Source organism: Acartia tonsa, chromosome 4 (assembly GCF_053477335.1).
Source record: "Acartia tonsa isolate MP-2025a chromosome 4, ASM5347733v1, whole genome shotgun sequence".
Classification (NCBI taxonomy): domain Eukaryota; kingdom Metazoa; phylum Arthropoda; class Copepoda; order Calanoida; family Acartiidae; genus Acartia; species Acartia tonsa.
In genome coordinates this window covers 42274568-42302546 of record NC_137263.1, presented here as the reverse complement: position 1 = coordinate 42302546, position 27979 = coordinate 42274568, and the positions used below count along the sequence as shown (strand labels likewise).

Sequence of the window (27979 nt, the reverse complement as noted above, 5' to 3'; positions counted from 1 at the left end):
GGAAAGCCAGCTCCAAGATGAAGGAGGATCTAATAAAATCCTAAACATTGAAAATTCAAATCATCTTCCAAAACTTGTAATCTCAAAATCTGAATAAATCGTGCTAATACCAGGGATACGTGGAACAGAATTATAAAAAAAGGAACTTACATTGAAGAAATGGAGTATATGTATTATGGTTTGATATAGGATGGGTTTCAATTAAATGGTATTTTCGTGCAATCACTGTATCCCTTAAATCATAAAGAACAACCTAAATTGACATATTGCCTAATAATCTCATAATGTTAAATCACAAGGGCAAAACTTTTCTGGGTGCCAAAACGCTGATGTTTTTTTTCTTTGAATTTATACCGTTTAGTAATAATTCCTAGGGGGGGGGGGAGGGAAAGGTGGGGTTCTGTTTAAACACTTACGTAAACCTTTAATGACCTTTAGAAGGAGACAATCAGTGATTACGCTAAAGTGACATTTAAAAATTCCTCCTTGCAATCCAATACATTTACATGAACAAGGTAAAATAATGATGAAAGTAAAATAGTGGTTGATTTATAATTTTATTCCTATGCCCTGACTTTAATGTAAAATATAATTGTAAAATAAAAAAACTAAATACTGGGGAAAAGCAGGTAGTAAGGGAGGGGACAATGGGCAATAAATTCAATTAAAGAGTTTTAGCTGAAAAGCAATGAAAACCAGATTTATCCAAAAAATTTGACCAAAATTGTAAAGGGATCATGGTAATATAATTTAGAACAAAATTAGATCTAAGAAAAAAATAATTTACTTGAAAATTAAATTACCAATACATCACATAAATTCAAGGGGTTATTAGATTGTGTAATACATAAATATCACAGTAGAGTTTCTATCCATGAAATGACATTTTCTTGGGAAAAAATATTTGTTAAAACCAGTCATTTTATAAAAAATTTCTGTCTGCTATTTTGAAAACTAACTCAGCTAGTTAGCGGGGCATTGATGCGCTAGTACCCAAAGTCAGTCAGAACCTGCTGAATTCGTGCACATTCCCTTTAAGCCAGTACCCAAAGTCTGAGACTCTTAAAAATTGAATATTCTATCCATTGTCCCCTCCCATACTCCCTGGGGGAAAAGAATGAATCATAATCATAGTTCTGTTTATTCTTAACATAAACTATCTTTGTACAAAAAAGTCATTAATCATTAATGTATATATTTGCTTTAAAGCAATATTGTTTTTTTTGTAAATCGTTATTATTTGGTCCAATAGTTCTAAATTTAGTAGGTCTTCCTTTAAAATACATCATTAAAAACAGTTATCAATTCATTTCATATAAAAAGGTTTCTTACAAAACCTAAAATAAGTATTTTCAAAATGATTTATTATTGTATTTCTATTGAATTACTAGCTAATGTGAGTATGATCTTATAATTTGTTTTATTTTATGTGATATTTAATTGAGAGTGATTAAAATAGGGAATTTAAATATTTATAATTTTTTGTTAAGATAAAAACAGAACAAATTATAATTTAATTATTTTTAAGTGTCATTTATAAAATTTTGTTTAAGTGTGGTAATAATAAAAATATCAAAATTCTACAATAAACAAAGTAATATTCGAATGTATTAATAAATATAAACATTTAATATACAGAGAATTTTTGTAACTTTAATGAAAATATTATGATAATTATTTAAAGAAATATTAATCAATTTTAATGTTGATCTTTATTTTGAAAATATATGATTATGAAGAGTGGTTTTTTGCTTCTTGAAAAAACGGCATATAGATTTTACATTTTCTGATTCAAACTTTCAAAAATGCCTTTATGCTATTTGTATGACCCCAATAAAATCCGCAAAAATGTTCCCAAACGAGTTTTTGGTGTCTAAAGGATGTATGTATGTCTGTCTAAATAAAATTTTGCGCATCTTCACAAATTTTCTTTAGATATTAAAATGTTAATCCCTTCAAGGTTTCAAAAAATAATCTTTTGACTTAATATAAGTTTTGTAAGTCTGTACACGAAAGGACAGTAATGCTTAAGCTAATATTGAATTTTACATACGTAGGGTCTCTTTAAGTATCCTCTTCCCTCGCTTACTGACTGACTACTTTTAATAGAAAATTTTTATACTGCTAGTAGAGTATGTTACATTGCCAATAGAGTCAAAGCAATTAAATATAAAATGATGAAGTCTATTTTTAAACGATATCACAAAACAGTCAGATTGCCTACACTAACGCTTCGGGTTCTAGTCCTCTCTACAAATTTTAAATCACGCTCTGCATATTGGGATTTCGGTGTAAAGCGTCCAATAGGTGTTGGGTTTAAGTAACATCTAACATATAATCAACCTTTCAATACAAGACCTGTGCATTTAAAGCTTAAAATATTAATAGTTCACAATATTCATGGATTAACAATTTACTATTTAGTTTTAATATTTGCTTCATCCATAGCTTCTAAGGTAGGGCGGGAGATTTCAGAAAAATAGCTTAAAGACACCCTAATTCATTTATAAAGTATCTCTAAGAAGTATAACCCTTTCGGGCTATAAGCAATAGGGTGGATCGATTTTGGACATTTTTTTTGAGGCCAAAGCGTGGATCTGCAAATGATTTGTATGGGTATAATACACCTCTGGATGATTTGAAATTTATCCTAAGTCTTAAAACCGCTGACGACCAGACATTTAATTGTATAGCTATTTGTAAATGGGAGTCAAAAATTTATTGAATCAGAACTATGGCTTCATGGTGCTCCCAGGAAAGGCATTGAGGAGTATAATCAGGAACTTTTGACCATTAAAAAAATCTCGTTCCTAGCCTGAGAAAATCTAAAAACCTCTACAAATTGGACAATTCTCAATAAATGATGTTTTTTAGTGATTTCTAAGGCTAGGAACGAGATATTTTGAAACGGACAAAAGTTCCTGATGCAGCTCCTCAAGGACTTTCCAGGGAGCACCATGAAGCCATAGTTCTGATTCAAAAATTTTTTGAATGTCGTCTTTGCATATTAATAAGTAATCAAATATATTTTTTAGTGGTCGCGTTCTAAAACTCAATTTTTTAAAATTCTTTTTCGGTCAGAAATGTTTTAAAGGTTAATTTTATCTGTTGCATATCCCCTCTTTGTCTCATTCCGATATGAACCCGCCCTAATAAGCAATTTCAAAATTTTTGAGACTAAACAGAACCATACTAGTTTATATAATAGAATAGATGTAAATTGTTAAACATAGCAATTAGATTTGCTATTTTGCAATCAAAAGTTATAATGAGAGTGATATATTTCAAAAAGTTTCACTAAGATTTGTTATAACCGTCCTTGTCTGTCTAAATTAAAATTCTTATTTTTCTAATACTTTATTGTTAATGATTAATCAAAACAAATTTTTCATTTACTAAAACTTGGATACTTCATATTATTTTTAATCAAACATCTTTTCTTTTAGAACAAAATTAATCATTAATTTTTAAATATTTATACAATTATACAAAGCAGAATTTGGTACTTTTAACTATGAGTTAATGAAAAATTTATATTTTATTATGGTACAAAAAAGATGATATAAAACGTTAGCAAACAAAATAAAATTAATTCAAAGGCAGTGACTTACATATGGACCTCTATGTTAAAATGCTATTTATATTGAGAAAATTCATCGTTTTGTATTATAACCAATGTTTCATGATAAAATAGTAATACAAATTCCAATTATTATTTTCATTAAAAAATGTTCTTTCCCTAAATAGCAGTATAACACAGAAAAATCTGATTTCTAGAGCAATGAACAATAGAAATGAAGCAAAGTTGCTTAAATTATATATATTGAGTTTTTAGCTTTTAAAAATTTTAATTTGAAGACATTTCAAAGACGCTTTGCGATTCTATTGTACATTAATGTCTCTAGAAACGACTTTTTTGAGGACCGTTTTCACAATTCGCCGCCTTCCGCATCGCGCTTGCGGCGGACGGATGAGGGGCGGGAAGAGTCAATTTCTACTTGCGCCTGTATTTTTCTGGGAAGCTCGTTGTAGACCGCCTCTGGTACATGGTCGTTACACCGGTACACCTGAAATATTATAAAGTTACAAGTAACAAAATTAACATAGACCTAGTGAAAAATCTTTCTTCATCGCGCAATCACGTACACTGCGAGTTGCTTGTGCAATATTAGATACTGATGTTTTCGGTCGCCAGAAGCCAATAAAGTAAAAAAAACCTGAACCTTATTAAAAGGTTTTCTTTGTATTTCCGACTTATATATATACAGGTTTTGCTTATTTTAGATTTTAGTGAATCTAAAGAATTAAAAGTTGTTTTTAAAAAATGTAAGTAAACACTTTCATTACCTTTCCTAATAATTACGTGGAAATATGCAGAGTATAGAACTTACCAAATCCGACCAGATGATCATCTCCTGTGAGAAGCAGAATACCCCGAGCCTTCCACCCCGCAGGGTGCTGTCAAACACGTTGCCAGAATCGGCCACCATGTCGTCGCCCTCAAATATTCTAAAACAAAAAAATATTTAATTTAAGCTTTTTCGTAATTATTTACTGTATTTTATCGCAGGGAGAGAGGGGTCAATAGGCTGTTTATTACGCTAGTCCCTAAAGTTTTATAGTTGCGTTTTCATATTCATTGACTTAACAACTTTGGGTACTATTATTTTATTTTGAATTGTTGGATCATTAAGATGAGTGTCAAAACGTTGCAACACCTAATTATAATCTACAGAGGAGGTGAATTTGTATACCATAATTGGGGAAGTATAACAATTTTCATCCCTAGTCTTATCCCTTTATATCCCTGATTTTATCATATTTGTGTCGGATTGTTTTTTAATTGCCCGGTTATTAATGTTATAGGAATTTTTATATCAGAGACAAGGGACCAGGAATCAAGCAATTGCTATTTACCTGAAATCCTGGAAAATAAAACCAAAATGTCAAGCTCAGAGTTTTAGAGAAGCTACTCTAATATTAAAATATTTTAAATATTACTTTGCTAGAAAATAAAGTAATATAATTCTAAGAAAAATGATCAAAAGTTTTGCACGAAATAAAAGTTTATTATTAGCAAATGTAAATCTTTTTGCTTAGCAACTTTTAATAACATAACTTCCCTAGAATTTAAGATCTGTTCATCTGCCAGTGTTTAATATTGAATCTTTATTGGGTTAAACAAAGTAACCGTGTCCTGACTTTTCTTTCAATGATTTTAATGTACACTTTTTTTTTTTTGGGGGGGGGGGGTTGGAAACATTAATTTATCTTCCATTGCCACATCCCTTTAGATCCCTGATTATAAGGTATTTTCATATTCGGTAATCATGAAGAGATGGGTCATTGGACTGTAAATTAGTTTGGTACCCAATGTTTTTGTAAACTCTCATTAGTAAGCTTTAAAAATTTGGGTACTTTTATTGTATCTTTGTAATTTTGTAATTTGTAATTTATTTCCTGTGCAATAACTGCTCGCCTCGTTTTATTGCACTGCAGCATTACAGGCCTAATTGACCATTAGCATCACGTTAACAAAATATGGCCCTACTTATATTAGAAATAGTGTACATATTTAATAGTAATGATTTTAATAATAATCTTAGCCTTATTAATCACAATATTCTAAGTTAGGGGCGATTGCACTTTGTTGATGCTGGTACAAAGTGTTTGCAATATTTAAAATGATTTATTATTATGATATTTGCATATAATATATAGATAATTGATTGGTGTTGGTTTGAACAATGAGTATCCAAACTCTTACACCAATAATTTTAATCTAAAAAAATGTGTAATTTTTTTAATTATTGTTATTGTACATCAATTTAGCGTCTATTATCTTATCCCTTGAGATCCCTGGAGTAACTGTTCAACTGTAAAAAAATATATTTTACCTCAGCCTGATAAGACCAATCTTGGGACGGTGAAGCAACAACCATCTAATTTTAATTACAATTATTTTCATTATTTTATTTAGATAGGGCTATGGGGGGTTCACTAAGCGTACCTGAAAACCTTGACATTCCTATTAAACTAAAATTTTGTGACGTGCAAAGTGTTTTAGAGTGGTGTAATTTATAAAGTCGGGAGGGTGTATACATCTATTAGGTGTCCACCCTCTAAATAATGAACATACTCAAAGGAAAAAAGCGTCATTTGATTGGTAAATTGACGCGCCCCCTTAAGTTCACATCCTTTTAATGGAAATTCTTTTATGCATTGTGACAGTTTTTGGGCCATGGCATTTCCCCTATTTTAAATATTGTCAAGTGCTTTACAATGCAGCAGAGGAACCTTTTGTTAATAAAAACGCACCAATAAACACTAGCAGTTTTATAAATGCATAACTTTTAAAAGCTTAAGTTTAGAAAAATCTTCCGATTTTACAAAGTCTTAAGAAAGCCAATAATATTGAAGTTTTCTTTATCTCGTTAATTGAAGTTCAATCAAAACAACAAGTGCATTATTGAATTGTTAAAAAAATAGTAACCCTGTCAATAGTTTTAACTAATTTTTTACTTAAGATCAAGAGAACGGCAGATAAAGATAGGTTTTCCTTTTTTATTGATTTAGCGATTGTATTTCAAAAATTAAATCTGGAGATGTAGGTTGAATACTCATGCAACCCAAATTAAATGAATAAAAATAATTGTTTTCCTGTAAGCAGTTTTTTCTCTCCATCCCTGGTTTCTGGGATCTTTCCATAATAGTTTAACCTAAATAATCAAATTACTTAAATGTGTTTTAGAATAATAAAATATTATTGATAACTTTAATATTATCTTATTTACAATCAGTTGTAGTTATCTATCGTATCGTATTACAGACAGCTTTCTGCAGATATCAAAATGAAAAATTTTATGATTTTTATTAAAATTTTCATGAAAAATTGTCTAAAAACCGGCTCTATTTCAGCGGACATTGATCGGTTTTGAAGCCATATTGGAATATATATTTATATTCCATTATTAATACAGCGCCTCTTCATGAAAAAATAGGATTATGAATCTTGAACAAATTTTGCATAAATCAATTCTACCTGTCTGTCTGTGTCTCCTGTATGCCACAGAGAATTTCTCATTAATTGACCTAAAACAAAATTATTGTTTAGATTATTGAAAAAATGACCAATAACATAGGAAAAAATGCTTTAATATTTTTTAATAGAAAAGATACTCTAAAATTCCGTCTGTATAGCTGTCTATATGTCTGAACAATTTTTGGGAAAACGTGATTTTTTAATTCCCTTTATCAATGAGAATCCAGAAAAGATTTTACTTGGTCCGTGAGTCTGTCGGTCATGGAAAAGACCAATATATATTCTATGTAAAAGATTTCGTGATTTTTTTTCTTTACAGGTATATGTATATCTATACTAAACAACTGGTCTATAACTTACTTTGTCTGTTTGTCCATCCTTATTTTTGTGCTTCGCACTTATGAAAGTTGTCCTACTTGTATGATCCTACCTGGACCAGTTTCTGACTGTACAAGCTTCAGCTGGATTCCAGGTTCTGCAACAGCTCGGAATGGAGTTGCCTGACAAAAGCAAAAATACTTATTTTATTTTCTAAAATCAGGATGTTTTCAAATTTTTTTGTATCTGCTAGGAAATTAAGGTATAACACATTAAAAGAATAATTGATGTACACTCCCAATCATAATAAACAAATTTTGCTCCGTCTTCACTAGTGGGAAAGTTCAGACATTGCTAAGTTTTACCAAGTATTGATAAAAGTACCCCAAGACAGCGCTTATGATAACGTGTTTATAAAACATTTGGTACCAGTTCACTCTACAGTCCAATGGTCCATCCCTTCTGAAATCTAGGGCAAATCTATTAAACATAAAATTATTGAAAACAGGTTCCATATTTGTTTGTTTGTTGCGATAAATAGTTTTAATCCCACCAAGAACAGGCACAAAACATCTAGCTGCTTTATCCTACCTGCCAATATGTCTGTGTATTCTTTTTCCACATAACCGTATAGAACTGATTATTGTCCTGATAGCTGAAGATAAATCCGACATAATCGTCATCAATCTCGGTGTCAACAAAGAAAGTTCCCTCGAAGTCAACGCCGCCAAATCTGTGGAAGCCAACGGCGAGTCCAGGGTCAGAGTTCATGGTCTGTACAATCTCAGCTCCCTTAAAAAATATATTTGACCGTTAATTAAGTTTTTTTTCACGGTTCCCCTTGCCCTGTTGAAAACAATGAACCTCTTTTCCTTAATTTTGAAAGTAATTTAACTTATAAGGTAGCCTGGTTAGTTAGATTATTTTTGGTATGCACCAGGTATATGCCCTAAGAGAGTTAGAGTCCCCGCATGAGTTTGGCAGAAAGAAGAAAAAATACCAACCATATACTTTCAATTAATTTAAAAATAAGTTTGAAGAGGTTCTGTCCTCTTTTTAAACTTCTTAAGGTTTATTTCCCATGGCAAAACCCTGTTCACGCCACTTATCCATCCATCCTTCAGGGCTGTTAATATTTGCCTTTCAGGGAAGCTTTTTATGTTTCTGATACGTTAGAAATATAAACTTGTTTTTAAATCAATTTTAAATTAAATAATTTTTGAGAGAAAAAGTTAATTAGAAAATAACTGTGTGTGCTCAATTATAAAATTTCTCTCAAATAGAACGTAGTAAAAATAAATAATTATGATAAATTTAGAAATTTAAAATTAGATTTCTATTGAATGAGTGAAAACGTAATAGTAACAAGGATGATAACATCCATAAAAGAGAAGCTCAAACATCAGGCAATTAAATAAAAAACAGTAATAATGAAAGAGTTGGTGCACTTTTAGCATTGAAGAAGTTTAAATAAATTTGGTGTAAAACTTTATGTAAAAATAGCAAAAAAAATCAGTATCTTTAGCTTGTAATAATTAAAGGGTTACTACCCTTATTGTTACATGAACCTTTATGCAAGGTTTAACATTGATAGAACAATTCTAACATGCTTGACGTAATGATCAAAGCTAACCTTCAAAGACGTACAAACAGACAACATATAAATGTAAAACAGCCTCGTTCTTATAAAGGAGCAAAGTTAAAATTAGATGGAAATATTTAAAGTACACAATAAAACATTTTTGATAACAACTTTCTTTACATAGAGGAATAAATTTGATAATGTTAAAAGCTGAATTCACAAATTAGATTAATTTAGTTGAATGAATTCTATCATTTTCCTATATAATTCAAAAAGGGCCTTACAGAATGGAGGGGGGGGGGGGGGTGCAGGTAGGTGTGGAAGGTGTATTTTAGGAGATTTGATTCAAGAGTGGCTACGGTGTAAATGTCTTTGGAAGCTTGTAAATTTTAAGAATGTTAATAACTATTTCTCGCATCGTATTATAAACGCCTTTTCGCGGATATTGAATGTACAATTATGAGATTCTTTTTTTATATTCGTAGAAAGATGGATATAATTCGATGCTAGACATAGTTTTTTCGTATGGATGAGAACCGGTTCCTATCCACCGGATTCGAATGAATACGAGAAAAGGAATTTCGTATGGATGAGAACCGGTTCCTATCCACCGGTTTCGAATGAATACGAGAAAAGGAATTAAACGAAAACCCAATCCCTATATAAATAATCTTTAGGGGGGGGGGGGGGGTTAGGGATTTATATATTAGGGGTTGAATAGACGTTTTAATGGAAAAAAGATATTGTCTAAATTTATTATAATAAAAGTGAAGTATGATATTGTAAAAGTTTTCAAGTTTTGTATATAAACAAACAAGTATAAACTTTTAGCACACAACAATAAATAAAAACAAATAACAATTCTCCAGCCTGCTAAAGCGAAGCTTTTCTACATTTATTACAGGTCCGTCTATATATCCGTCTGTCCGTCCGTGCGAAGGAATAAATTAATTTTGGCATGTTTAAATTGTTAGTTCGATTTCATATTATCATTACACATTATACTTTCAAAAGTTAGGTACAATTTGTGTACAAGTTTATCTAGGAAACATTACCAGATAGCCATATGACTGTTTTGGTCGTATTTTAAAGGAATAACAACTGGAGCTTTGATTATAAAAAAAATCAGGTGTGACCCTTAACATAACCTAAAAGGGATCTTAAGGGATAAGATATTGATTGATACATTCTCTTCCCTGCAACCCATCCCTTTTCTAGCCTATGCAAAATTTCTCTGTTCATTTGTAAAAATGTATTTAATTATAATAGATTGAAATTTGAATACTTTAAAGATGTTTTATATTATTTTAATATTAATTAAGTTAATGCTAGATCATTTTATCATTTACTTATCCGCTGACAACTGTCTTTAAAAACTATATATTTAAGATGTAATACATACGTATATTAAAGTTTACCTTATTATAAATGACCCAGTTAGGATCAATTTGAGAATCACCGTGGGGGTCCAGGACAACTGTCTGATAAGTTCTAAATAGTTATATAACATTAATTAGCCATTTTAAAGTAACAGGATGTCTTCGTGTCTCTTGATATATCTGTCTGTGTAAATGCAAACCTACTACAACATTGGATAAATTAGAATACGTTAATATTGTGAAATGGAAATGTTTTTCGTCAACTTAAAGTCATAAGGAGGGTATTAGCCAGCTAGGAGAAAAATTTCTCAGGGTATGCAAAAAACCCTCACAATATCCAAGTATTCTATATCCATTCCTCCTACTACCTAAAATAAATTTACCTGAAATCTGTAGCATAGATCTTGCTGTTGTTAGGACAGTTATCGGAGAAGTCCATGATCTTGTCTCCGTCAGCATCATCCTCGCAGATGTCTCCCACACCATCTCCGTCACTGTCAGCCTGGTCAGGGTTAAATCTAAAAACAAAAAAATTAAAATTAATAATATTGTATGGAATGATTAAGGGGGGGGGGGGGGTGGGATTTCTAAAAGCGCTGAAATTAATATAAGTCTGTTTAGATTGATGTCTATCCTGAAGCTGTCTAGCTTAGGTTAGGTTAGTTTAAGTTGGGTAAAGGTAGGTTTAAAAAAATTGTGCCGTTGTAACTTAAGTAAGTAGCTATAATGTCTTTAGATTGTCAATATATATTTTAATGAAATGTCAGCTACGATCACTTATTATAAAAGCCATATATACGATGTAAAAATACAAATTTAAAAAGAAACTAGCATGTTGATAGTATGTCAGCCACAAATAAGCCATATAATAAACGAAATCCCCTAATAAAATATAAATACCACCAATTTTCACAGAGTTGTTACACCAGAGAAAGAACTTAAAGTGTACATTTCAAGTATTGTCCACAATAATAAATAATTAATCACCTGAGCCAGCAGTTATCTCTCTGGTTAGGAATAGTATCATTATCAGCATCACTATCACACTCGTCACCCATACCATCCTCATCCATGTCGTGCTGGTCAGCATTGGGATGCTTGGGACAGTTGTCCAGAGTGTCAGGTATACCATCTCTGTCAGCATCATCATTAGTATCACAAACATCACCAAAGTTATCTTCATCAGCGTCGGCTTGATCGGGATTACGTGTCTTTGGACAGTTATCGCAGGCATCACCAAAGCCGTCGCCGTCAGTGTCAATTTGATCTTCATTGAAGACAAGAGGACAGTTGTCGCGTTCGTTGAGGATTCCATCATTATCTTTGTCTGGATCACAAGCGTCGCCAAGACCGTCTTTATCAGTATCTTCTTGGTCAAGATTGGGCAGGAAGGGACAGTTATCACAAGCATCACCTCTCATATCTGTTCCATCAGGATCTGTGTCAAACTGGTCAGGATTGGCGACCAGTGGGCAGTTATCAGGAGTGTTGGGGATACCGTCATTGTCAGCATCGTCGTCACAAGCATCACCAATACCATCACCGTCACTGTCTTCTTGGCCAGAGTTAGGAGTCTCAATACAACTGTCCATTCTGCATTTTTCCTCCTATAAAATACCAAGATATTAAATCCTTATATAAATGTAAGAGGATGTGTACCTATGTGCCCTGTCGGTGAGTGTAGCGAAGGATCTCACTAACTGCTGAGCCAATATGGTTCTCCTTTACGATAAAGCTTCTCATAGATCCGAAAAAGATTTATTACTCTTTTTGGGAAGGGTACCATCCTCCTGAGAGACATATTCAATAGAAAAAAGTAACCCCCCCCCCCAAAAAAAAAATTACATCTTTTTAAAACTAGAATTACGCAGAGGGGGCCCCTTTTTACTCAAGAGCCCCTAGAGGCTTTAAGGTGGTGTTGTAATAAAGAATCCAATACAAAATGTAATAAGTAAATTTTTTTACAGAACAACTTCATACATGATATGATATTTTTTACATTAATTGTATCGTCCTTTAATGATTTTTATAATGATATTTAACCTGGCAAGGTAAATCAAAGTCCGGCCATCCGTCCAGATCTCTGTCAGGACCGCACACTTTGCCGTCACCTGCCCATCCAATCTTACACTTGCACACGTAGAAACTCTTGCCTGAAGAATATTTTTTCGTGGTGAAGCTTCTTTATAAATCTTATGTAATGTACTTTTAAGTAATACCGAATATTATTAGGACCAACATTTGACTAACAAAAAGCATGCCATGTCTAATGTCATTTGAATTTCTGAAATTAGAGACTCGACAAAGTGGCTGAAAAAAACAAGCCGTGAGACGTCATAAATGTGATGGGAGATGAGAAGTGGGAAAGAAAACCCATTGAAAAGGCTCATTTTTTTCAGCCACTTTGTCGAGTCTCCTGAAATTAGGCATAGAAAATGTTATAGTCCTTGTATGCAACAAAGCTCCTCTTTGCCTTTTTTTGTTTGCCTACGAAAATATATAGTTACTCTGTTTATATTTAAAGTTCCCTTTCTCTTCTAAATCAAAATATTGTATAATTAAGATTATTTCTTAAGAATTGTATCAAATATGTTTTTATATCTCTCAATAAATTTATAGCCAATCATTTTCATTACTTGTGTCTTATTGTCAGTTAGCCTTTGTTGATGTTAAGTAATTGTGTCTCTTATTGAATTTGTAAAAGTTCTAAAAACACAATAATACTTAGGTATTATCTACTATTAAATATAAATTTAGCTTAATTCTTTCGGATTATATCATCCTTGTTAAAAAAGTGGTTGACACATCCTGGCTAACTTTTCAGACTTAAATGTTATTTTTTACTCAAACTTCATAAATCTTCTAAGGATAGCTCAATAAACTGTATTCAGAGAGTTTTGATACTTTGGATAGTGTTAGTTTCAATGCGACTTGACAAATTTAGACAATTTTGGTTATTCGTGTTCAATAAGATATGACCCAACAAATAAGATAAATCGAAAATTGCAATGGGTAGATAAAACTGATAAAACAGGTCCTTTTTTGGTTGGAAGGATATTTACTCCTTCAGGATTTTAATTTTAACAACCTTTACCAAACACCCTTTACCATTTGAATAATAAATCATTTTGCGAATTAATGGTTAAGAGTGCAAAAATTAAAATGATTTTTAGATTTTTTATGACCTTTTAAAATAGGAATATATTTTGAGAACTAAACAAGCTCTTTGAGATTAAGAAATTTATTCTACTTTGCTGATTTTCTTATTCATTTTTGATGAAATCCATTTCATCAAACCACCTCTTTAATTTTGTCTATGCGTGTTTGCATTACATTTACATAATTATGCTTTAATTCAAAAAGTTACTTTTTGTCAACTTAGTTGGATTGTTCAATTTTGTAGGAGTCTTTGAAATTTTATTTATTTTTTAAATAACAAGATGTTACCTTTTGTGTGATGTTGTAATTCTTATTTTTCTTTATATAATTTCAATTAAAACATAAAATATTTTTTTTGCAATAAAAGCCATAAAATTAAAGTTTAAAAGGTAGCTTATTTGCAATATCACATTTAGGTTACATTGTATAAGATAAGAAAATTCATGGGATCTTAATGGATAAGACAACGGACGGTAAGTTATTGTACATCCAAATAGTGCTAAACAAAATTTTTAAAAAATTGAAAAAAGAAGTTGGAAAGGAAACCCCTAAAAAAGAGATGGATTTTTATAACATCACACATGACACTTTCCAGCGCTTGATAACACTTACCTAGTGGCTTGATACATTCAGCATTCTCATCACATTCTGTGCCATCAGGACAAATACCTGGCCGGTTACTACATCCAATATTCTGGTTACCAACATAACCTGAATATAACATATTTATGTCAGGAAATATCCCATGATGGTTACTACATCCAATATTTTAGTTACAAACATAACCTGAATATAAAAATATTTATGCCAGGACATATACCATTATGTTTACTACATCCAATATTCTGGTTACAAACATAACCTGAATATAATATATTTATATCAGGACATATACCATGATGGTTATTACATCCAATATTCTGGTTACAAACATAACCTGAATATAATATATTTATATTAGGACATATACCATGATGGTTATTACATCCAATATTCTGGTTACAAACATAACCTGAATATAATATATTTATATTAGGACATATACCATGATGGTTATTACATCCAATATTCTGGTTACCAACATAACCTGAATATAATATATTTATATTAGGACATATACCATAATGGTTATTACATCCAATATTCTGGTTACAAACATAACCTGAATTTAATATATTTATATCAGGACATATACCATGATGGTTATTACATCCTATATTCTGGTTACCAACATAACCTGAATATAATATATTTATATTAGGACATATACCATGATGGTTATTACATCCTATATTCTGGTTACCAACATAACCTGAATATAAAAATATTTATATCAGGACATATACCATAATGGTTATTACATCCTATATTCTGGTTACCAACATAACCTGAATATAATATATTTATATCAGGACATATACCATGATGGTTATTACATCCTATATTCTGGTTACCAACATAACCTGAACAAATAAAGAAAATAGCAAAAAAGTTTATTATAGAACGCATAATACAGTAAAACAAATAATATATCCATGTCTGTGCAGAAAAAAATGCTTTATAATTTTCGCCATTAAATTAAATACCTAGTGCCTTTGTTCCTTTATTACATATAGTTATGCATCATTATCCAAATTCCAAGGGTGTATACAGCCATTTGTAGAGGGTTGGTACAAAATGATAAATAGTTTGTCAATCTTTATTTGTTTACCTTAAGGGGAATATTACCACCTTTGATTACTGCACCTGAGAGTGAGAGTAGGTGATGTCAAGCCTTCTTCAGTTTTAATTTAAGAATAAAAAATAAATACCTGATCAGTTCACAGAGATAACTTCCTATTCCCCCTCTCATATACTTTATTTGATTGACACCCGCAATGAGGTCGCAAAATAAATTAGCAAGGGTGTGCATTGTGATCATATCTAAAAAAAATTACCCGAGCAAAGAATTAATGTAAAATTAGTCATATTGATTATCAAATTTGCAAATTAAGTTAGTTAATATTAATATTGGCCTTGACCTATTATCTCAGCTTCTAATAGTGCTAGATGACTATCACTAATTGTCTCAAAGTCTGTAAGTGAAAAATTGGAAACAAAGGAGCCGCTGACTGAAAGTATACTGGAGACCAGGATTTTGTTTTAAAATTTGATATTACACTACTTTGTTAAAGTCGAATAAAATTCTGCTCTTTACTTTTAGGTGGGGGGGGGGGGGGGGGGTATTTACCCCTCCCAACAGTTAGTAATTTACAGTCATTTATAATTAACAGATTTTAAAAGTTACTAATTTATCGCCTTCTATCTTTTAATAGTATTTTTTTTAATAGGAACAAAAAACTAATTATAGGTTTCTAGATTATTTTTAGTTTTCTGTTGTAAAAATAAAATGATAGATTACAATCCAAGATATTTTCAATGTAAAGAAAAACAAACAAATATGTGTTTTAATCCAAGCTTATAAAACACAGGTCTGTTTATTCTTTATTTTTCCTAGATTTTTCATTTAGAGACTGATAGTTTAGCAATTTTTAAACTTCAAAACCTCCTTTCTCTATGCCAAGTTCAACTACCCACCACCCCACCCTTGTAAGCTTTGTACACCCCTCTAAGATGACTAAGGAGGGTGTACATAAAAATTCACACCCCTTCACATTTGACTATATTTTGTGCATTGTTTTCATTTGTTAAAGAGGTCTTATTTTTTGGTTATATATAGATACCGAAAAATTTTGATAGAGAAATAGAATTGATTTTTTTTTAAGGATTAACCTTACTAAATAATTTTGAACTAAGTTTGTATCTATATCGGCAAGGTATAAACAATTTATCTAACTTCTTATAGTTTGCTGTCAATATAACTGTTACAAATAGCAGATATACAATTACATTTTCAATCTACATCCAGTAGATCTATTTTAAAAGAAGCCTATAGTATACCAAAACTGTTTGAGAGAAGAACCTAGATAATTTATGAATATTCTTAATCCTTCCCCCAATCCCTATTTGGGCAAAGCCCCACAATTCTTTGGGCAAGGCCAGTTGGTAACTTGTTATATTATAAAAAAATATTTTATTTGACCCCTTATGTGTTTTGCCGGAACGGTGAATTTTTTGAGGGAGTAAAAAATGGATAGAAAGACCTTCCCACTTTCAATTTTAATTGGGGTGTGGTACCCCCTACACCCTCATTCCGCACGCTTATTGTCACAAGACTAAAGTTTTTTGTTTGCTTCACACTACAAATATCTTTCCTGTATAAAATTTTGCTGACAAAATTAGAAGCAGGAGAGACGTACTTAAAAACAATTCATAAATTTAATCACCAGAAAAAAATATAGTCAAAAGAAAAAAAGTTGTATAATTGTAAAAGAGTTATTGTTAGAAAAGGCAGAATAAAATAAACTCTTCTTTAATAACAAATTTAACCAATTGTTTTTTTCATTTTCATTTTATAATACTCTTCTCCCTCCCTGTTTATTTGAGATATAAAATTATTTCTTCCCACCTATCCTAAACCAAGGGGAGATTATTGAATGGTTTGTTTGTGTGTCTACAAAAATTAGATTTTCTCTAAGGCAACTCTTTTAAGTTACATATTCTGTATACATACAACCATGCATGATTTTTTAAGGTTTAACAAATTCTAAATAATTTTAATTACGAAAATAAATACCAAAAAATCCTAATTTTTAGAAGCATTGGTTATTTGCCATTGTACTTTCTCGGATTACTGGGTAAACTGTTATTTTTTAAGAAAAAAATAGACCCTCTCTACAATAATAAATGTAGCATAGCTACACTTTTTATATGTATTCAAAAGTTTGACAGGGGGTTAACAAAGTTCATCCCCTTACCCCTGACAAAGCTTTGTGTATTTTCATCTGCGAATGGGGTGACAGAAACCCAGTAGTCCGAGAATATCTAAGCAAGTTTAAAAAGTACATGGGCAAATGACCACCAAACAGAGATATTTAGGGATAGGACAATGAATGATAAATTTATATATATCCCGAAAGATGCATGAGAAAATTACCCCTTTAGTAGATTAAAACTATTTGGTTTAGAAGTGTGCACACTAATAATTATGAACAAACCAAACAAAGTTTTATTAAAGAACCAAACATTGAACCAACAAAGAAGATAACCTGATTATACAACTTTGGTTACCAGTGTACTTAACAGTTTAATGACCCTGCAATAAAAAATAGCGCTTCTAAAGGTTGAATTAAAAATAAATTAAAACCCATTAACGTACACTGTGAGTGTGCAAAATCAAACTCTGAACCTGCCTGTCATCGTAAATAGAGGCAAGTAGGTAGGAAGACTCTTCTTTTTCAAGAATAAAGACATATGTATAAGTAAATAAATATGTTCATACTTAATTTGTTGGGTGTGTGCGATTGTGTATAATTGTGTTTTCAATTTATTATTTAAGGCTATTATTTTTGGTGGTAGAGGGGAGGGAAATATTTTATTTTCTTTTGAGTTTCACCTTTCCCCCTTAGCAACAGAGCCCTAGAGATTGCAGTTTCAGAGGTCTTAATGAACTCATAAACACGTAAATACAATACATCCATCTAATTTATATTGAATTAAGGATTATCCCTCCCATCCTTGGTTGGTATTGAGGGCTGAGAAATAAATATATCCGCAATGCATTGTAAATTGTCCATATTGTCCATAATCTTGATTTAGGAAAGATAAATTGTACACAATCTTCTTTAAATATGTATGTACTCTGCTAGTCATACTATAAAGGAATATTGGTGGCTCTGTCACTAGCCTCTAGGTTAGGGAGATTCAATAAAATATCCCAAGAAAAAGAATAAAACTTTTTGAGGACCATTATTAAACTTTTGGAAATGAAATTTAAATCAGTTTAGGGGTCCACAAGATCTTAACTGGTCTCTATAACTGTTTAATAAGTTAAATAGTGGCTAAACCTTAATCATTGGTTAATCAAAATAAATGCTTCCCTGGAAATCACTTTCTATTTAGACCAAAAAAATGTATATGCTATTGTTTATGGATTCTTGTTAATATTTTTCATGTTAAATACTATTATAGGAAAAAAGTAAATGGCCAAGAAACTTCTTCTGCATTGCTTCACATAGTTTAACTCATAGGTCAAAAGAATACAGGGTCCATAGTAGAAATAATCATCTGTATACACACATACTAAATATTACCTGAAATACAGGGTCCATAGTAGAAATAATCATCTGTATACACACATACTAAATATTACCTGAAATACAGGGTCCATAGTAGAAATAATCATCTGTATACACACATACTAAATATTACCTGAAATACAGGGTCCACAGTAGAAATAATCATCTGTATACACACATACTAAATATTACCTGAAATACAGGGTCCACAGTAGAAAGAGCCATCAGTGTTTACACAAACTGAATTCTCTACACATCCACCATTTCTAAAATATAGTGTTTATGGATTTCAGAGTTGGATTCTTAAAAAAAATAATTCGCTAAATCGTTTAGACGAGTTACTAAAATTTAAATAATTTTAGATCATATTTTTTAATTTACAGATGTTTGTACAATTTATATTTTTTTTTATTTTGTTATTTTTAAAAGTTTCAATTTTCTATAATATGTAATCAAACAAACACAAAATATATTTTCAGGAAAAGTCGTGTAAATTTTTATTTTAGATATGAAGTTGCTGTTGTCATATTAGTTTACAAGATTTGAAATACCTGTGTTCGCATTCATTGATATCATAACAGACTTGTCTCTGTCGGGCTGAGAAGTCCAGACCAACTCCGGTAAATCCGTTGCTGCCTGAAATGTGTTGTGTTATGAGGGGTTGCAATTTGCTTCGTTAGAACTAGATATTATGTAATTAACTGTTTGGTTTGTATTTTTCTGAATATAAAACTCAACAGTATCACATATATTTTGAAACAAAGTTGGTTAATGAGCAGAAGTTCAGTGTCATAAATGATAAAAAAAAATATGTACCAAAAAGTAAAAACTCACAAAACCTTATAAATATTAATATGTATTGTTCTTTTGTTGCATGACTGACAGACCGACGGACCAAGTAAAATACACTCTGGTTGTTCATAGATCAAGGGTAGCAACACTTTAAAAATTTGCTGCTATCTTTAACAGAAGAGTAATCTTCTCCATTCCATTTTTAACATCTGGACGGACGTACGCACACTTCAAATTATAGAATATATAGAATATGTTGTGAATGACACTTTACCTGTATAACCAGCAGGACAGGGACCACAGCGGAATCCAGGTACCAGATTGTAGCAGGTGGCCGCCACGTCGCAAGGATCCGCCAGATCACACTCGTCCAGGTCAGTACACACGGTACCGTTACCTGTCAATCCCTCTGGACAAGATCCGCACCTAAGTTGAAAAATTATTGCAGAATGTTTTTCATAAATTATAAATTAGACTTATATTATTTGCAAGCTTAAGTAAAAGAGCTATGAAAATTAGTAGCAGATATTTAAATATTTAATTACTATATATTTGGTAGTATATTATTGCAATATTACCCTAATTTAGCGTCTACGCCCCTAAGGGTAACAGGGGCAATTGTGGGATGAGTAATTAATTATAGACCCTCCATTTTCATTTTTAGAAAGATTTTTTTTGACGAGGGGAATTCTAGCGACGATTTCGTTTGGGAAGATATAGGTATCCTCAATTTATATAATTTTAAACCTTCCAATTATCCAATAGGAAGTTTCACCGAAAAGGATAACCATATCGGTTAAGTGGTTAGCAAGATTCTTCACTACACACAGACATATATACATCTTGTTACTTTTATTTAAGTATGCAAATAAAATTACTGTAAAAAAACTGTAGGTGGCAACAGAAGTTATTAACATACACATTACACATATGATACAATTTATAAAAAACAAATAACACCTTCCCGACATTTTTATACAAGGAGAAGTAATTCCATATATGTTAAACAAAATTTTTTTCTTAAATAGAAACTTATATGTTTTTTTTACCACGGTTACGCAGTCTGTCAGTCTGTAACTCTCAAGAGCTCGACTAATTGGTCCAAAATGGTCATTGTAGTATGTGGTGAAAAGGTGATAAAGCTAGGAGGGGGCATTGGGATGTATTACCCCTAAAGAGTTGAGGAATTTAAAAAAAAACTCATCCAACCCTGTGTAGGAAGTCACTTCTCAACTAACAACTAGTCCTATTATGGAGTAGTGCGTTTTTTTCTGATTGTAAAGACCTCGGAAAAGAATGGTACGAATTGGTTGTACTTATCAGAGAAGCTTAATAAATGTCTTAGGGATGTTTTTCCTCACCTCCCCTAGAGGCTAGGGGCGACGCCACTGGTAAGAAAATAAAGCAGCAACATATGTATACGAAATTCTTCCGCCTGTCGGAAGCAATAACTCGGAAACGACGGGACTGATTAAGTTTCCTATTCATTAAGATATCTAAGATATCTTCATTGGAAAGATTTAGTAGCGAGGCTACTCTATTATTCGATATGTCCATCCGCCCGTCTGTCATGTGGGAAATAAAATATTTAAGTTTCTTTTTAATAAAGATAGACGGCTGTGAAGATTCCCTATACTGATAAGTAACAAATGTATAATTTACGTGTTTTATTGGCCAATACAAATTTTCTGCAAAAAGTTTATAGTTGATTTAATCCGTAAAAAATAATACAAATTTCTCGGTTGCTTATAAAAATCTAAAACTAACTTTATTTTTTAATTTTTCTACAATCCCTTAGAATAAATTTGTTACTTATGGAGAAATGTTTATTGACTACTTTGTAAGATTGGCTTCTGAAGTTTTTAGAGGGGATTTTACTCGAAATTGGAAATGGATTTCTGGGTTGACAGTGGGCTGTGATTCAGATGCATCCCTAAATTTGCTGAAATTCCCCTGACCAATGAGCATCTAATCCATCTGTCAGCTAAGCTTATAAGTTATGAATAGATATATATTTTTTTTCAAGTAAATTAAGGAGTAGCTTCGTCATCAAAAACAAATAAAAGACCCGACAAAAAGTTAGTAAAAATATGTCTCTGTTTAATTGATATTATGACTACAAACAAAATTTAATGTTTATAAAAAGTGTAATACTGACAAGATAGTCTTGGATAGTGTAATTCCCCTTTAACACAAATTGATCTCATATTTACCCCTCCCTACTACAATTATCAGTAAACAATGAAAGTCAAAATATTTGAGTGCTGTAATAGTTAGACATAGTTTTTTTCGTATGGATGAGAACCGGTTCTTATCCACCGGATTCGAATGAATACGAGAAAAATAAATTTCTCTGTGAAACTTCCAATTTTTGAAAACAAAATAAAAGTTCTACCATTAAAATTGCTATTATATTTTAAAGAGTTTTTATAACGAGAAGAAAGAGATAAACAATTAAATTTTGAAGTTATTATTTTAGGGTCGTTGTATTGGCATGCACAGCGATTCACAAGGGTGGGGGGGGGGGGGTATTTACACGTCCTACTACAAGTATTTGTGTTGAGTTTGACAAAATCCTTTTTCTATTTCTTAGCAAGCAAACAGAGTAATTTTAGATTTTTAGTTAGGTTTGGTTAAGTAAAGGTTGCAGGAAAAAAAGTTAATCAGTCAGAAGGTTTGGCGCTTTGCGATTTTTAGGCGTTAAAAGAAAAAGAGCAAGGAAAATTATTTGAATTATTAGAGAGTTTATTCTTATTGAAGGGATCATAGAGTTAAATAAAAATTCAACAGCTGTTTTGTTTTTGTTCTTTATTTTGAAACACTAAGGGGGATATTTTATATCCATATAAAATTTCAAAGTAAATTATGAAATATGTTGACAGATACCTACCCAATGCTTTCTCTCAAACATATTTCTTGACCACTATCCCCCCCCCCCTCCGCCCCACATTTTTAGCCACTTTGGGGGTTATGTTCGGGGCTCTACACCTACTAGGTACTATTTCTGCGGGTTTAATAATTACTTCATATATTACTTAACCTAATCTGACCTACAATAAGATAAAAAAAATAATACATCTTATTCAAAAAGGTCCAAATGCGAAATGAGGGAAAGCCTCTACCTAGCTGATACACAGTTTTTATCTTAATTTTCCTCATAACCTAGCCAGTAGCCGCAACATGTTCAAAATATTATTCATGTTCCGAAATAAATTGTTTTTGTTGTCAAATATTAGCTATTTCTCCAAAATTAACTATATATTAATTTAAAATATGAATTTCAATATTATTATAAATTATGTTGTTGAGAAATATATATGTTTTTAAAGAAAAATATCCTGTTAAAGTAGAAAAGTAAAAGTAGAAAATGTTTCTGACAAAGCAGCAGGAGATACTATCTATAAATAGGCGCAACTCATTACTATGCACAGTCAGGCCTTCCAGACAAGGGCAGTGCAATCAAAGAGTTGGTTGTCTGTTGGTTGTTGTTTAACCTAATATCTCGGGTGTTTGGACAGAAAAGAAGGAAGACGAATAAAGTTCCTCAAAAAATCAGCATGTTACGTAATAAAAACGAGGGATTATCCATCTCTTTTTTAAGGGTTTTCTTTCCCACTCCTCCTCTCCTCATCCCTCATTTTTATGACGTCATCGAGGGACTTTCTTTGTCTTCGAAAAAGAGATATTTGGCTCCTCTGACTAATCCTAGTTTGTTGGACCTGATGTTAAAATGTCATTGAGAGAAGCCTCGTCCGAATGAGACAAATAAAAATAACTTACTTGTAGAAAGGAGGTTTCTCAATATTATAGCACTCTACATCCCTGAAGCATGGCGCAGGCACCCGCTGGCAAATGTCCGGTACACAATTAATACCATCACCACGATAACCCTATAATGGTTAAGATAAATCATTAAAGATAAAATTATTTGTGATCTTTATAATAGCTGCTCACAGAATAAGGTATAACCAACAAAACAAATAATTATAAAATCATAGTAATAATGGAGGTAGAGCATATTCATCTTCAAGAAGAAGAGACATAAGATGCAAAGAAAAACAAAACAAAATAAACTGTGTCTTCCAACGGTACCTAAAGTTTATAACCACATTTTCTTATTCGTTTTTTGTATAACTTTGGTTATTTTGATTGAATTTTGATTGATTGGTGGCAGGGAAAAGGGAATGTGATTCTGAAAAACAATTCTAAGTGAAAATTACCCCTTCCATTTTTCTTCCTTTCTTACCCACTTTCCTTTCAGTTACGCCCAAAAAAGTTTTACTCCAACTTTACTCCAACAAAATATTTAATTTTCGTCAATTTCAAATGGAACTAATTGGCTGAATAGCAGCCCCCGGTTGGTGGTTCAACCAATCATTTTAATCTACAGAAGGGATATTTACGTTAATCATCATTTGGGATGAATATCAATTTATCGCCCGTTGTCTTATTCCTAAAGATCCCTAGTGTTTGCTGAAAGGTTTGGTGAATAAAATTATACCTGAGGACATGGGCCACACTTGAAGTATGGATCCTCACTGATGGCATAGCAGGACACTCCCTCAAAGCACGGATCTCTGGCGCAGGCGTTCCGCTCGCAAAACCGGCCGTCGCCCTTGTATCCGGGAGGACAGGCGCCGCACATTGGTCCATCAACAGTGTCGCGGCAGTCAACTCGTGGCGGTCCTTCAAAGCAGGGATAGGGAATGTCGGAACATTCGGGTTTCTTCATCTTACAAGCCTCGCAATCCTAAAAGATAATCATTATTGTGCGGAAAACTGAAAACTGAAAGAGTGCTCTTTATTAGAGTACTAGCGGCTGCGTCCGCAGCGTCTAGGGTCTAGAAATAGGGAAGAACAGATAAAAAGCCTGAAACCATCTTTAGACTTTTAGACTTCATTATAAAAATAAAACAGTCTAAAACTACCTAAAATCCTATCTAAAGCTTTCCTTAAAAAGAGAACACAATGAGTTAAGAAATCTTAAGTTACAGACAAAAAAAACTTACTAATAAGATTTTAATTTGGTTTAAATAATTGTGTATTTTTAAGATTTTAAATATAAAATGATAATTCTTTTATTGCTGTGATAAGTTAGGCAATATAATTTATAAATTTCAAAATATCAAAAGTATTTCCCTATTTTTGGTTTTAAACAAATGATTCTACAAGAAATGTAGAAACTAACTAATCCTATATACTTATAGTGATTGATAACAAATTATATATTACTAATGTTATAAACAGGGTCCGAGATATGTCTTTTAACCCAAAAATTTGTACGAAATAATTCATAGCCAAAACGAGAAAAAAGTGAACAATTGTATTCTAGACATAAACACAGCATTTGATATACAGAATACTACTAATATAATTTCAAAACGAGAACTAAAAAAATAGAATTATATTTGTATTTTAACACGATTTCTTTTCTATTTGTTTTTAATTTTATAATGCAAAAACGTTTATACAAAAATATGCAGAAATACTACCGGAAATTGAAATAAATCTAAAAATAAAGACTTTTAATCAAATAATGATACAACATTTGAAATTAATAAAATTAGAATTGGGTTTTATTGAGTGCGATACGAAAAGTGATTTTTATTCGTATTTTCTCCCAAAAATAACTGAAGAAAAACACCCTGTATGTTTTCATAAAACATATATAAATATATATACCCAGGTATATAATATGTTTTGTACGCTAATGTATATCTCTTCCCTTCTTCTTCCTACATAAATGGAATAGATGGATGCTAACAAATGATCTTCAATTTGCCCTACATTTTATTTTTTGATGCGCAGTTTCTATACAAGTAAGAGATTTCCTAAAAATATTTTCTAAATAATATTAGTTTGTTCCATATTTTGAAATTTGTTCTAGAAGTATAATAACTCACTAATGGCTACACTTCACTTTCGATGTTTTTTTCCAAGGGTAATTTTTCTTCGACCCTCCCCTAAAATAGTTAAAAACTTTCCTTGGAACTATGTGGAGCTTTACTGTAAATGACTGAGAGACAGACAAACATCTGTTTACTTTTTTATAAGATTAATAATCTAGATCACGAAAGTAGGTGATGCCTGCCTTTTTAACAAATTTTCCTAAATGTCTGGGTGGCCTAAACCGAAGATAATAAAGGTAAATATCCCAATCTTAAAAAATGAATTCTTATAAAACCTGTAGATTAATGTAATAGTTGTATAATATTTAATACTTAGGTAAAAAAGATAATAAATCTTTTATAATTAACTCTTTTTACCTTTGGTTAATGTTATACCAAAAATTATGTAATGTATTTTTATCTTTTTATAAAAGAGAGAGGATGCTTGTCTGTCTGTCTGTATCTAAAGATCTCGCTAACCCGTAGACCGAAAGAGCTCAAAATTGTAATCTTCTTAAAGCTCAACTTTGTATCCTATTTTCTTACTTTATTACGTAAATTTATTTTAAGTTAGGTTAAATTAGAGTAGTGATGTGCACAGGGTTTTGTCAGGGAGGTGCGCGAAGGGGGTGTTATAAATACATACAGCTAGTGGGAAGCACGCCAATAAATTTAAGGGGGTTGTCTGGTTTAGGAAGTGTATCAGGGCCTCACTGGCAGTTACCAAGGGAGGTATGTTCCCCTAGGAGTTTTATCGCCCTTCTTAATTTTGCCAGTGGGGAGGGGGTTGATGCACCATCCTTCGGCACTCTTCTGAATTAGAGTTGGAAATGAGAAAGATAAAACAATTTTTAAAAAAAGAATTAAAAGAATAATGCTACTTTGATAATATTTATGTAAGATAGAAAGATGATAAACTGTTGTTAAGAAATCTCAGATTGAGCTTCTGTTGGGATGAAAATGCATTTTCTAGTGTAGTTTTTCCTTTAGCCATCCAATTTTCCCAATTTAAACATACTTCTTCAGAAAAAATATTCAAGGTTATATACCAATAGGTAAAAATAATAATTTTCACATGTTTTTGTCAATTTATAGTTTAAATATAACATTTTCAGGTGATTTGTAGTGAATGTCTCAAAAATTTTTTATTAGGATTTAAAGATTCACAATTTTTTCAACTTCTCATTCTGCAGGAAATAACTTAAAACTATGGTTTTCCCAAGTGCTGGAAAGTGTCCTGTGTGATGTCATAAAAATACGTCTATTATCCATCTCTTTTTAGGGTTTTTCTTTCCAACTCCTCTCATTTCTCCTTTTTAGATCTGTTTTTAAGACGTCGCACATGACACTTTCCAGCGCTTCTGGTTTTCCGCCAAGTAAATCCTTTTAATAATTTCTTATTTGACAGGATCCTTAAACAACTTTTATCTAGTATCACTGTGTTTTATTACATTTTTATTTTTCATTGTTGGTATTTATTTTGTAACTTTTGTATGTAAAATCCTTTGCAAGATATGTTTTTTTCCTGTCAATTTATATTGACATTTTTTGTATTTTTACAGGAAAGTACCTGAAGGGCTTTTCTGAGTAGAACAGTTTCCTCCCGCTGAGTTTTCACTTCTAGTTTCAGTTTTCTTAGGGCCTAGACAGATTTAATAATATTAGTTCAAGTATTTTTTTGAAAATATACTGCAGATTGCCCTTTTAGTCCTTTTAGAATTGTTTTAAAAGAACCCAATACCCCCTTAAAATTTGTTTTTTTTTTTTGAGTGGGAAAGAGTGGGTAAGGACAACCTCTCTTTATTTACGGGATAAACCTGCCTGAAATATTTTTGAGATAGGGCCACGCACCACAGTGGTCCTCAAGGCGAAAGAAGTTTGACAAAACCCACCAGAAAAACGGACTATATGGCCATTGAATATACACATTGGGGGGCCAGGAACTGTTTTTCTTAAAATCATAGCTGTTCCTTCTTGGGATTTATTCCATTTTAAAGATAATAGACTGAATTCCTTATAAAATTAAGGTTGTTTGTCACTATTTTTGTTGCTTTGGTTTCAGAATAGGAAAAATCCTTTTATACCCTGAAAATCTGGCTCAGGTAGATTACAAAAAATTAGTGACCCAAAATTTTACCCCCAGTGGCAGAAAAGTTAGAGCACCTCAAAGTTTTTTTAACCATATCCTGGTGCATTGGACCCTAAGGGCCTCCCAGAGGAGTTAGTAGAAATCTAAAAGTACCTATAGAACCACAATGGCTGGCTCTAACTATGATTTAAAGTTGCCGGAGACGATAGCCGGCCTCCTTCCGGCCTTTAAGTGGCAGCAAAGTTAGTGTATCCCTAAAATGGTCATTTTTTGACAAGTTTTTTGCACGCAGCAAGGCGTGTGTTTGGGGCACAGCCACATGTATTCCAACTTTTTTGTAGGCCATCCCAAGCCGGTTCAGCAGGTGTGCAGCCGGAGACGGTCGGCCCAGCCGTTTGGCCGACAGCGGCCATCAAAGGTCACAAAAATCATCAAAAATTGCTGTTTTTGCGGATTTTCAGCAGGCTAGTGCAGCCAGACTGTGCGGCCAACCAGTCTAGGACACATATCCCTGGATACACTGGGCCATTGCCCATCTTTCCTATTTTGCACA

The 27979-nt window shown here is 31.9% G+C and overlaps 2 protein-coding genes across 5 annotated transcripts in view; one reads left to right on the top strand and one right to left on the bottom strand.

The window, feature by feature from the left end:
* Positions 1 to 1743, top strand: part of LOC145317266 (uncharacterized) — a 70048-nt gene extending 68305 nt beyond the window's left edge. For 3 of the 4 annotated variants that reach the window (XM_080158267.1, XM_080158269.1, XM_080158268.1), the window contains exon 20: positions 2 to 1737. In XM_080158267.1, coding sequence (XP_080014393.1) covers positions 2 to 44 — 43 coding nt within the window. In that variant the 3' untranslated portion in view covers positions 45 to 1737. Of the gene's footprint in view, position 1 lies in introns of all 4 variants that reach the window. The other variant, XM_080158270.1, reaches the window with a different exon arrangement.
* A 1602-nt stretch (positions 1744 to 3345) lies between these two features.
* Positions 3346 to 27979, bottom strand: part of Tsp (Thrombospondin) — a 33620-nt gene continuing 8986 nt past the window's right edge. The window contains exons 8-25 of the mRNA XM_080158265.1: positions 26908 to 26979; positions 23951 to 24199; positions 23230 to 23339; positions 19724 to 19875; positions 19209 to 19293; positions 18850 to 18923; positions 14093 to 14191; positions 12365 to 12474; positions 11309 to 11928; positions 10705 to 10839; positions 10361 to 10433; positions 7952 to 8152; positions 7473 to 7542; positions 7043 to 7092; positions 6663 to 6719; positions 5898 to 5944; positions 4392 to 4509; positions 3346 to 4067 (exon numbers count right to left, since the gene is read on the bottom strand). Of these exons, the coding sequence (XP_080014391.1) occupies positions 3930 to 4067; positions 4392 to 4509; positions 5898 to 5944; positions 6663 to 6719; positions 7043 to 7092; positions 7473 to 7542; positions 7952 to 8152; positions 10361 to 10433; positions 10705 to 10839; positions 11309 to 11928; positions 12365 to 12474; positions 14093 to 14191; positions 18850 to 18923; positions 19209 to 19293; positions 19724 to 19875; positions 23230 to 23339; positions 23951 to 24199; positions 26908 to 26979 (2460 nt within the window). The 3' untranslated portion in view covers positions 3346 to 3929. The remainder of the gene's footprint in view (positions 4068 to 4391; positions 4510 to 5897; positions 5945 to 6662; positions 6720 to 7042; positions 7093 to 7472; positions 7543 to 7951; positions 8153 to 10360; positions 10434 to 10704; positions 10840 to 11308; positions 11929 to 12364; positions 12475 to 14092; positions 14192 to 18849; positions 18924 to 19208; positions 19294 to 19723; positions 19876 to 23229; positions 23340 to 23950; positions 24200 to 26907; positions 26980 to 27979) is intronic.